General features: G+C 44.2%; 1 protein-coding gene across 4 annotated transcripts in view; it reads right to left on the bottom strand.

The window, feature by feature from the left end:
* CFAP221 (cilia and flagella associated protein 221) overlaps nt 1–7,745 on the bottom strand; it is a 133,752-nt gene extending 126,007 nt beyond the window's left edge. For all 4 annotated transcript variants that reach the window (XM_070768924.1, XM_070768925.1, XM_070768923.1 and 1 more), the window contains exons 1-3: nt 7,445–7,745; nt 4,557–4,742; nt 2,346–2,446 (exon numbers count right to left, since the gene is read on the bottom strand). In XM_070768924.1, the coding sequence (XP_070625025.1) occupies nt 2,346–2,446; nt 4,557–4,695 (240 nt within the window). In that variant the 5' untranslated portion in view covers nt 4,696–4,742; nt 7,445–7,745. The remainder of the gene's footprint in view (nt 1–2,345; nt 2,447–4,556; nt 4,743–7,444) is intronic.
* Nucleotides 7,746–12,705: the final 4,960 nt, after the last annotated feature.

The following is a 12,705-nucleotide window of genomic DNA, read 5'->3' as shown; positions in this document are numbered from 1 at the left end:
TCTATTTCCCATGAAGTGATGGGACTGGATGCCATGATCTTCGTTTTCTGAATGTTGAGCTTTAAGCCAACTTTTTCACTCTCAACTTTCACTTTCATCAAGAGGCTTTTCAGTTCCTCTTCACTTTCTGCCATAAGGGTGGTATCATCTGCATATCTGAGGTTATTGATATTTCTCCAGGCAATCTTGATTCCAGCTTGTGTTTCTTCCAGTCCAGCGTTTCTCATGATGTACTGTGCATATAAGTTAAATAAGCAGGGTGACAATACACAGCCTTGACGTACTCCTTTTCTTATTTGGAACCAATCTGTTGTTCCATGTCCAGTTCTAACTGTTGCTTCCTGACCTGCATATAGATTTCTCAAGAGGCAGGTCAGGTGGTCTGGTATTCCCATCTCTTTCAGAATTTTCCACAGTTTGTTGTGATCCACACAGTCAAAGGCTTTGGCATAGTCAACAAAGCAGAAATAGATGTTTTTATGGAACTCTCTTGCTTTTTCGATGATCCAGCGGATGTTGGCAATTTGATCTCTGGTTCCTCTGCCTTTTCTAAAACCAGCTTGAACATCAGGAAGTTCACGGTTCACATATTGCTGAAGCCTGGCTTGGAGAATTTTGAGCATTACTTTACTAGCGTGTGAGATGAGTGCAACTGTGCAGTAGTTTGAGCATTCTTTGGCATTGCCTTTCTTTGGGATTGGAATGAAAACTGACCTTTTCAGTCCTGTGGCCACTGCTGAGTTTTCCAACTCATCACTATATATGAAACAGATTACCAAAAAGACCTACTGTATAGCACAGGGAGCTGTACTCAATATTCTATAATAACCTATATAGGAAAAGAATCTGAAGAAGAATGCACTGTATCTAAATGCAGAGTCTTATAGTGGAAGGGTACATCACACACAAGCCAGGGTCTCAGGGCCTGTGTGAGACACCCCACATCCATCAACTCCACTCCAACACATGCCCAGAGGCTGGCCTGGCTCAGTCCCTCGACCAGCTGGAGTAGTTCTAACATCCTATTCAGTGTGACTTTGGGGGATCACAGTGGGGGTCACCGAGATTGTGGAGCAGGTTTAAATGGTCAGGTTCCTTTTAGTGGTGGGTTAGGAGTCCTGTGGTCAACGAGCCCTCCCCAGTTGGGGTATCTCAAAAAAGGGGACCCAGCAAGGCCGGGACCTCTGTGGTAGACTGCTGTCCCCACAGCTGCAGCCACTCTGCAGGGCAGCCTTCACCTGTCCCTTCTGTGGAAGTTAGTGGAGCTGCCGTCCCAGCTCTAGCTGGAGGCTCTGGCCACAATGACTGATTTAGGCCTGGCCATCTGACCCAAGAAGGTGGAACAGAACCCTCGCTGGACCCTCCTAAGAAAGGGACAGCTCTCCCGCTGGTGCTGTTGGCTGGAGCAAGAGTGCACTGGTTGGGAGGAAGGCAGCCTGAGAGTGAGTCTGTCCCATCCCTGTGTTCTTGAGGTGAGTCTTTAACCTTACTGAATCACGGTTTCCTCATCTCTACAGAGTCATGATACAACCGCCACAAAGCTGGTCTAAGGACTAAACTGAAACATGTGGGACACAAAGCATAGTTTCTGGCCCTCAAGGATCCCTCAGAAACAGCACCAGTTTGGAAAGAGTGTTGGGAGGTGCCTTTGGCAGAGGGAGGAAACCTGTCCAAGGAAACTGATGCAACTTTAAAATTTCTCATCCTAGAACTACTGCCTTTCCTGGTCAAATTTATATCTTCCCTTCTGTTGATTGTGCTGCTCTTTAGATGAATGAGTAATAAAATGAGAACATTCATGTCATTTCATTATTATAATTATCCCACTTAAAGAGGGCTAATTATCCCACTATCTACACAGGGGTTGGGGAGGGAAGGATTGGGAATTTGGGATTAGCAGATACAAACTATTACACATAAAATGGATACACAACAAGGTCCTACTATAGAACACAAAGAACTATATTCAATATTCTGTGACAAACCATAATGGAAAAGAATATAAAAAGAATGTATATATGTATGTATGGGGCTTCCCTGGTGGCTCAGATGATAAAGAATCCACCTGCGACGTAGGAGATCTGGATTTGATCCCTGGGTTGGGAAGATCCCTTTGAGAAGGAAATGGCTACCCATTCCAGTATTCTTGCCTGGAGAACCCCATGACCAGAGAAGCCTGGCAGGCTACAGTCCATGGGGTTGTAAAGAGTCGGACATGACTGAGTGACTAAGGACGCACATATATAGGTATAATTGAAACACTTTGCTATATACTTAAAACTAACACAATACTGTTAATCAACTATACTTCAGTGAAATTTTTTAATTAAAAAAAAGGTACCTACCAATATCTGCTGGTGTTGTTTTTCTACTTGATAGCCTCCAAAATGTAATATGCCAGGTTTTGCCTGTATGACCTTATTATTCAGAAGATTCGCATAAACCTCTGTAAAAACAATGCAGATAAGTATACCATGAGATGAGACAAAAAAAAAATATTAAGTGAAAGAAGATCCTATCAACAAGGACGCCCTTTAACTTAGGATATTTTATGCACATGAAGTTTCAGACAGAGGATACAGCTGTCAACAATTAATGATGTTCCACATGAACTGGACTGCTTCTCCCACTGTTTTAACATTTTGCTTGGGAGATATTACCATCATGAGACAAATTCACATTTGTTCTTTATTATCTATTAAAATAACTTGCTCTGTACACATTTTGTACAAGTCTTCATAATAAAACAAGCCTGTAAAGGACACACACTGTATATAATACTATGATTGTTATGTAACGCACATCCACTTCAAAGAATGCAAATACCAAGTGTTTCATTTTATTGCTGTGTATTCAACTGTTACTATTTGCTTTCCTCTGAACTGAATTATAGTGTGATACAGAGTAATCCTAAGGTTCTGAATAATTATCACTCTGGATGGTAATGACTCAATTTGCTCTTGACATGTGCGTGTCTTCAAAACTTGCCCCAGCTCTGCTGTGCTTCATGCCCCAGCTCTGCCGTGCTTCATGCCTGGCATTTGTTTATAACCCTCTGTTGTTTCCATTTTATAAAAATCAAGCCCAGGCCTGATTCTGACCAGCAAACTGCCTCCTTTGAAGTGAATGCACTGTCTGGTTTCTCACAAATGACAGCCTTTCCCCTTCGGCTGTACCCAAACCTCATGAGTCACAGATACCCTGACCCCAGCCTCCACTCTCTGTGACTTTGTATTCCACTAAAGTGGGTGTGAAATGTTTGGTGTTTTTGTTCCTCCAGTGATGAGCAGTCATTGTCGTCAGCTTTGGGCCAAACTGAAGGGCTAGACTAGGGTGAGGATGGTGTCTCAGGGGGACTGTGACAGGGTTGTCTGGTAAATTTTTAAGTATTTTTTTAAATATTTATTTTTATTTATTTGGCTGTGCAAGGGCTTAGTTGCAGCATGTGGGATCTAGCTCCTTGACCAGGGATCAAACCTGGGCTACCTGCACTGAGAGCGTTGAGTCTTAACAACTGGACCACCAGGGAAGTCCAATTTTTAAGTATTAAAATGAACATTACTTGGTAATTCTTTTTAATGCTGAGAGTTTTGTTTTTAGGGCCACAATACAGATGTAAAATGGGCATTGCCCTGTTAATACCCAGAAACAGTCAAGTATACTGACTTGAATTCAGTGTGTTCTAAAGTAACAACAGAGCCACACCAAACGCTGCAGGTCCCTCATTTCGATGGGCCTTGAATGGTGAGCAGGAACCAAGCTGCTTGAGACATGGAGATCTGGACACTGGGTGGCTACAGCCGAGCACCAACCCCCCACTCAGCTGAGTCACCCTGGTGAATTCACTTGAGCTTCTGGAGTCTCAGCTTGCCCAAGAGTAAAATGGAAACAGTATTGTGATGTTAAGATGGATTCAGTGAGAATACAGGCAAAACGATTATCCTTCTACACAATAGCTATGGGATTTACCAGGCTTTCTAGGCTAAGGATGTGCACAGAAAAAGGCAAGAAGGTATAAACCCAAGTGGTCTTGAAGGAACAGGAGTAACAGGTGTGGCTGGAAGTGGGGGATGGGAGGAGTGAGAGTGGACAGTTTCCAGGCAAAGGGGGCCAAACGATGAGCAAAGGAACCGAAACTTTATTCTTTACACGAGAGGATCCCCTGAGAACATTCAAACAGGGTGGGGATAGGAGCCAGCCTGGATTCTAGGACAGAAAATGCCGGGGGGTGAAGGGTGGATGGGAGGAGAGTGTGGCTAGGGAGGAGAGCCAGGCCTACAGTAGTCCTGGTGGCCTCCTAAGGACAAAGTATGGACAGAGGGCAAAGACACTTGAGGATGTGAAGGAACAGAACTTGGTGATTAATTTTCACCACAAAAGTCTACCAGTTAAGCAAATGGATCTAAATAGAATCATTGTTCATAATAATAAAAACTATCACAAGCCTGTAAAACAATATAGATCAATCAGCACCCAAAATTCCATTATGCTTTCTGGACTTTGGATCCTCTGGGAAGACCTGAGTTGTAAAGCAAACCTGTTTTCTAACCACTTACTTGACTCTAGGAGATGATTGGGTACTTCTTTTGGTCTCTTGGGTTCCTCCACTAGTTTCCTTAAAAGGAGGGGTGACACATTTTGAAATGGTTCTTCAGCATTCTTTACTTCTCTGCTGGGGGTTTTCACTGCTGCCATTTTATCGTGAAAAATGGAGTCTTCTTTTTAAAGCCAAAGGTCCTTTCCTGGGAAGAAAACAGGAGTAGTATAATCATCCACAGAAAACCACACACCATTGACAAATGTACCTCTTGTCACTGTGTGGTTTGCTGTGGCTCAGGCCTTCCCCACCTCTCACTCTGTGCCCACACAGGTTGTCCTGTTCATCTTGCGTCACACAGCAACCCCAATGCCATGTTGTAACCAAAAGTCGGGTCCAGCTGTTCACTATTCAAAAGCCAATAAAGAGGCAAGGCTGGTGGAAAAGAAAGTTTGCTTTATTTTGGATGCCAGCAAGCATGGGGCGGTGGACTTCTGTCGAAAGGATGACTTACCACCCCCCACAAATGACAACCAATGGACAAGAGCTTTTATAGACCAAGGAAGGGGGCTACATACAGAAACATAGCTCTAACAGTCATCTTGAAATCGGTCATGCAGTGATCTGACCAGTGTCATCTTGATTGTCTTAAGTAACAGTTAATCTTTAGTTCTAGTCGACTTGTCCACTTTCTTTGAGGCCACTTCTTTGGAGGTGGCAGCTTATGTCATAGTCATGTACGGATGTGAAAGTTGAATCATAAAGAAGGCTGAGCGCTGAAGAATTGATGCTTTCGAATTGTGGTGCTGGAGAAGACTCTTGAGAGTCCCCTGGACAGCAAAGAGATCAAACCAATGAATCCCAAAGGAAATCAAGCCTGAATATTCATTGGAAGGACTGATGCCGAAGCTGAAGCTCCAATACTTTGGCCACCTGATGCAAAGAGCAGACTCACTGGAAAAGATCCTGATGCTGGGAAAGATTGAGGGCAGGAAGAGAAGAGGGTGATAGAGGATGAGATGGTTGGATGGCATCATCGACTCAATGGATACGAGTTTGAGGAAACTCTGGGAGATAGTGAAAGACAGGGAAGCCTGGTATGCTACAGTCCACGGGGTCACAAAGAGCTGGACATGACTTAGCAACTGAACAACAAATGTCATAGCTACAGCCTGGTCATCATGTAGTTAACTTCTTCTCCCCGGTGGTGGTTTCAGTCTCTATAAGACAGCGCCGAGGATATGGCTCAGATTACCTATAGCCCGTGAGAAGGAACTAAAGGTCCTTGACTTTGCTTATGGACTAAACCATTATTATTTTGTCCAATTTAACTGCTTTTCTCTACTTTTGCATTTTCTCACTTCTCTGATTGAACTTATTCTTTGGCTAAGTTTTCCCATAGACAAAAGGCAGACTGAGGATATGGAAGGAAGGATATACGGTCCTGCTCTGTTTCAGAGTCACAGCTCAAAACTCTTCTGTGGTCCTTAATTCTCCTTAAAAGCTTTTCTCAAAATGTAGTGTTGATGCTTTCTGAGGCTCTCGTGGCCAGTGAAGTTTGCAAAATGTTGAAGTCAGCAGTTAAACAGGACTCTTTTTTTTTTTTTTTTCCAAATTTGCTTGTGCTGGGTCTTCATTGTGGCTCGAAGGCTTCTCCAGTTACTGCACCCGGGCTGGTTGCCCTGTGGCATATGGGGTCTTAGTTCCCTGATAAGAGATCAAACCCAAATCCCCTGCCTTGGAAAGCAGACTCTTAAGCTCTGGATCACCAGGGAAGTCCCAAACAGGTCTCTTCTTTATGAGATTTCTTTGATTCAGTTTCTTAGATGAATGTGACCATGAAACCCTTTAACACTGGGAGATACTGGCAAAATGAGTCATCTTCCTGGGCCCCTCTGTGGGGAGAGGATGTGGAAAGCCACAGACCTCCTCCCCCGCCACTGGGCACCTTCCTAGGAGCTCTGTTCTAGGACACCGGGTCCCAGCTCATGCCACACATTTTGGCAGACTTGCCTTGGGAGTCTGATCCTGCCCTTCGACGTTCTTTAGCAATTGCTGCCTTTACTGCTCCTCTGGTGTTAATCACGTTTTGCCTTGTGATGACACTTTACAAATCCCACATGTCTATATCTTCCACAGCTAAGTCTCTAAACTTGGGGGCTGCTCAGTGAAGCCCCTGGAATTGGATGTAAAATCATATGTGGATTTTTATGTGCCTTTTTGTGTGTGTGTGAAGGCTCATGGTTTTAGATTCCTTAAAGACTACAATATCAAGCAAAATACACTGCCCATAGCGAAGAAATGCTTAATAATCACTTTCTGAAACAAGTTTCTCCTTTCCCCTCACGGCCCATCCCCCTTCACTGGCATGGCTGAGGGTATTCACTCCTCAGAACAGCCTCCATCTCTCCCGCCAATCGCTCCTTCAGCCTTCCTCCAACCTTGCTCCAGCCTTCCTTCCCCTCCAACCGTTCAACATCTACCCCGGTTCACTCTCCAGCCCTCTTCCTTCAAATTCCCTGCCTCTACTTCAGGGCGGCACAATAGCCAAACGGTTGTCACCCGACTCCTATCCCAGGTCACTCACCTCCAAGGTGAACTGTCCCCCTTCGTCCCTCCTCCCCACCCCCTCCCCAGGCAACCTTGGTTTCGGGCCCCAAGCTCTGCGGAGCAGTCCCTTTCACCCCTGCCAAAGGCCTGCTCCCCTCAGCGCCCCTTTACTCCAGCCCCTGCCCGGAGCACGGTCTACCCCTGACCCAGGCGCCACCCTCATCCTTATTTCACCCCTTGGGCCCTACCTCTCCTTCGCCCCCGCCCAAGTTGACTTGCGGCTGGACACCCTCCCGGGGTCCAATTCGCTCGCCCCCGACCCCGCCCCGCCCCAGCCTTAGGTCCCAGGCCGCTCACCCCAGAGCGGGTTCCCGGGAGGGAATCCGCGGGCGCAGCCACCGTCTTCGAGCGTCGCCATGACGACGCGGACGCTCCCGGGGTCGCGGCCGGACGCGACCAAACTCCGCTGGGACGTGGGGGAGGAACCCGGGCAGCCGCCGGTCGAGGTCTGAAAGTGGTGGGTTAGTTCTGGGGACTTAGAGCAGTCTCTGGAGTCTGAGTAAGAACAGAGAGAGCGACTTATAGCGTGCGAATTCCCAAGGAATTCCCAAAGGGAGACACAAACATCTAGGCACCTTGAGAGGAGTTGGTGGCCTAGCGTGGCTGAAGGGGTGGGGCTTACCACTCTCAGTGGGTGGAGCTTCCCCGAGGGCAATTCAATCCTCGATTCCGTACTGTGATACAGTTCATTTTACAGTTAATATTATGATAAGTTTCAAATTTCAAACATATACAAAGCCAAGCAGAATAGTATGGTGAATCTTCAACACCAACCCACAACAATTATCAACTTATAATTAACAACTTATAATTAATCAACTTAACAACATTTCCTCTACTCCCTGTATTTTTTTTTTGAAGGAAATCCCAGACATTATAAAGTCATCCCAGACACCAATCCCAGTATCAGTCATAAGTATTTCAGAATATACCTCCAAAAGATAAGGAGCCCTTTAAAAAATATAACAGCAATCAGTACCTAAAACATTATGTAATTTCTTAGTAACTTCAAATACTTGGTACTCAATTTTCATAAACGTATTTTTTGAGTTTGAATCACAGTTCAAATAAAATCCACACATTATAATAAACTGATGTGTCCTTTAGGTCTCTTTTTATCAGTAGATTCTCCCTCCATATCTTTTTATTGTTGTTGCAATTTATTCATTGAAGAAACTGTTTCTGTCCTGATAATGATACTTAGGGATGATAAACCATGAAACTGGACCAGCTCCCCAGACCTCCTGCTCTGTTTACTTCGCTCTGCTCACCCACGGACATTATTCCTTACACTGATAGCTCAGGTTTCTCTTCCTAGGATCGGTCCTTGTCTTGCTCCCTCCATGTATGAGGTGTCACTTGCTCGATGTTATTTGTTGCTTCATGGTGATACGAGATTGTCATACGAATCCAATAAGGATACCTGCCTTTCCCACACCTTCATCACCGTGCTGCATGTGCTTTTGTCCCAACCTCCAATATTCACCTTTCCCATCTTCCCATTCTCCAACTCCTCCCTTCTACCTTCCATCATCCCTGATTAAAAATAAAAAAATCTACCCATCTTTCAGGGCTCTCACTAGAGATGGTGTATCTGCTATTGGCCCCTTAACCCTCCAGACCAGAAGGGCTGTTTCCTTTCTCTGGGCTCCCATTCAGTTTGTTCTGTCATTCTTGTCGCATTTTTTATATGCTAAACCCATCATTATATATGTGTTTTAAGCTCCAAAATTCTTAAGAGGAGAAGACCATGCCTTATCTTTGCATCTCCCACAGCCCTTAGAGCAGGCCTTTGTTCATAGTGATTACCCAGTAACTGTTGGCTAAGTGGGTAAAAAAAAATTCACTTGCTTATGTTGTAGATTGCTTTAGTTCTTTCTGTTTTGTTGCCCCCAAAAGGTTGTCAGTTTCAGAACAAGTATTGTTTCCCATATCCTTAACTTTTCCACCTGAGTTCATCAAATGCTTATCTTCATACACTTTTAAAAATATATATTTATTTTTTTGGCTGTGTCGGGTTTTAGTTGTGGCACATGGCATCTTTCATTTTAGCAGGTGGGCTTCTCTCCCGTTGTGGCGCACAGCCTTAGTTGCCCTGTGGTATGTGGGATCTTAGTTCCCCCACCAGGGATTGTACCCTCATCCCTTGCATTGGAAGGCAGATTCTTAACCACTGAGCCACCAGCAAACTCCCTCTATATACTTTTTAATGAGTATTGGATAACATTTTTTAAATTTCCCCTTGTTTTTAAATAAATTTGCCAAATTCTCTATTTTTTATGTTAAGATAGCTAGATGCAGATGTAGATATAACATATATTCTCTCTACAGTCAATTAGCCAAACTGCATATTATTGTGTAGTATTTACTACTGGTCATCTGCCTCCACTGTCTTAAAATCAGAACCCCAGCTTTGCTAAGGCTTCTCCTTAATCCCTACTTCCCTAGATCCCACTTAGATTCTTTTATTTTATTTTGTAATAAATTTATTATTATTATAATTTTTTTACTTTACAATATTGTATTGGTTTTGCCATACATCAACATGCATCCGCCACGGGTGTACACGTGTTCTCCATCCTGAACCCCCCTCCCACCTCCCTCCCCATACCATCCCTCTGGGTCATCCCAGTGCACCAGCCCCAAGCTTCCTGTATCCTACATTGAACCTGGACTGATGATTCATTTCTTATATGATATTATACATCTTTTAATGCCATTATCCCAAATCGTCCCCCCTTCCCTCTCCCACAGAGTCCAAAAGACTGTTCTATACATCTGTGTCTCTTTTGCTGTCCCACTTAGATTCTGATTAGTCTACACCAATCATGGAATTCCCAGTCCTCTTGCCCACGATTGATTTACGGTTGAAAATGTAACTCAATTCTGGCCACAGAGACATCAGGGGAGGGCTTCTGGGGGACTTTGGAAGAAGACATCGTTTCTCCTAAGAAAAGAGACATACAGCACCTTTCTCTTTCTGGACAGTGTGGTGTCCAGAAGTGAGTCCTTAGAAGTGCAGCAGCTTTGGGGCCATATGGAACCCGCACATGAGGGTGACAGTGAAGGTGGCGAGGAAGACAGCGGAATCGGAAGAAGAGAGTAAGACACCATGTGGAGGACATCATCTCATCTCTTGACCATTTGGCAACCAAATCACACTACTTTCTTTCCTTTTTTTAAAAAAGTTAATTCATTCATTTATTTTTGGCCACGCTGGATCTTCCTTGCTGCACGCAGGCTTTCTCTAGCTGTGGTGAGCCGGGCTACTCTTCAGTTGTAGTTGCGCAGGCTTCTCATGGTGGCAGCTTCTTTTGCAGCACAGTGTGGGCTCAGTAGTTGTGAGGCATGGGCTTAGTTGCCTTGCAGCATGTTGAAGCTTCCTGGACCAGGGATCAAACCGGCGTTTCCTGCATAGGCAGGCAGATAACCACTGGACCACCAGGGAGGTCCCCATTACCTCTTTCAGCTAAAAACATTCTGACACAATGATTTCTAAACACTCACTATTCAAAAGTGTAAGCAATAGCACAGAAACTTCCTAGAAATGCAGACTTTCAGGTCACCTCAGACCTTCCAAATCAGAATCTGCATTGTAATAAGACCCCCCCACCCACCCCGTGCCAAGAGATTCATGGACACATTCAAGTCTGAGAATCACTGAACTGATGCCCTACAATGCTGGCTTTTCTAGATCATCAATTATATAGTCAATTCATTTATGTGTTTCACATTTATTTCACTTAGCATTTGCAATGAGCAGAATACAAAGGTATCCCAGCCTCTGCCAAACTTGTTCAGTCGTTCAGTCGTTTAGCTGTGTCTGACTCTGTGACCCCATGGACTGCGACACACCAAGCCTCCCTGTCCTTCACAATCTCCTGGAGCTTGCTTAAACTCATGCAATGGAATAGGTATGACAGGAGGCACGGAAGATTTTGCACAGGGGAGCCATGAATTTCCTTTCCTGAAACTCCTTGGTGGCTTCACATTGTACAGAAAATAAAACTCAAAATCCTTAACACAAACTTCGAGGTTCTGCAGGCCCTAACTGCTCAGTCCAGTCCTGCCTGAATTTCTGACCTCAAAGTTCATAAAAACAGAATAAAATGGTTGTTGTTTCAAGCCTGCAAGCTCTGGAATGGATCAAGGTGCAGCAATAAATAGTCAAAAACTTGCTCAGTCCTGCTCAGCCTGAGAATCCCTTCCTTAGAGGGAGCTAAGCCAGCTTTTCCTGGCTTCCCTCACTTAATCAGGTCCCACCCCACCATCCTGTCTATCAGCTCAGGGCCTCCCTTCAGTGTTTTTCATAGTGTGTGATTCTAGACTGATGACTTTCCATTTCTGACATCTGTCTTCCTAGACGATAAGTTCAGTGAAGTTTGACTTGTTCACGACTGTATACTCATCACTTTGCACACTACCTGGTATATGGTGGGACCTCCACAATATTCAGAGAATTAAGTAATTAATGAGTTATGCCAAGAGAGTTCTAAACTTATATATAATATTCATTTAGAGCATACATATATGTTCGGAATATAGGCAATATATTCTTATGGTTCAAAATTCAAAAAATAAAAAATGTCCCTCTTACTCCTGTCCTTAAGCTACCAGTTTCCCTTTTCTAGAGGTAATCCATATTGCCAGATTCTTATTTATCTGTCAAGGCACATGCTATGCACGCATGCATGCTCAGTCACTCCGTTGTGTCTGACCTTTTGCTACCCTATGGACTGTAATCTGCCAGGCTCCTCCATCCATGGAATTTTCCAGGCAAGAATACTGGCACAGGTTGCCATTGCCTACACCAGGGGATCTTCTTGATCCAGGGATCGAACACGCGTCTCCTGAGTCTCCTGCATTAGCAGGCAGATTCTGTTCTACTGAGCCACCTGGGAAGCCCATGCTATGCATACACAACCAGTTATATGTATGCTTGTATTTGTAAGCAGTTCATTCCCTATTGAGAAGCCAAATTACTCATTCTTCTGTTTCCTTTTTTCCCCATTTACAAATAAATCTGAGTGATCATGAAACTGTATGCCACAGAGTTCGCAGAAGTTGATAAGTAACAGAAATCCTTGAACTTGTCTTACAGAACAACAGATAAGGGAACAGTCTGTTAAAACACTTTGCTTCTGCCTTCGTTATAATCAGCCTTCATTGTTTCTGTTTGCTTTAGTTTCTTTTTTTCTTCCTCCTCCTCTTTCTTCCTTCCTTCCCTTCTTCCCTCCCTTGCCTCCTCTTCCTTCCTCCCTTCCTTCCTTCCTCTCTTTAATCACCTGCATTCTCAGTGTCACTGCCGCAGTTACTGTACAAGACCTTGGAGTCAGCTCCTGTCCTGTGTGAGCCAGCTGGGGCTGCTTGGGACCACTGATCCTAAAACTGGGCCTGTGCAGATGTCCTATGAATGGCCTTTTGTTTCTTAATAAGTGTTGCAAAAAATTTCAGCCACTTGTCATTTGACTTTGCTGTTAATGGTTTTTGGTTTGAAGAATTAAAAAAAAATTTTTTTTATCTTGTATTCATTATGTATTGTGCATGAGTGCTAAGTC

Source organism: Bos indicus, chromosome 2 (assembly GCF_029378745.1).
Source record: "Bos indicus isolate NIAB-ARS_2022 breed Sahiwal x Tharparkar chromosome 2, NIAB-ARS_B.indTharparkar_mat_pri_1.0, whole genome shotgun sequence".
Classification (NCBI taxonomy): domain Eukaryota; kingdom Metazoa; phylum Chordata; class Mammalia; order Artiodactyla; family Bovidae; genus Bos; species Bos indicus.
This window is presented reverse-complemented; position numbering and strand designations above follow the sequence as displayed.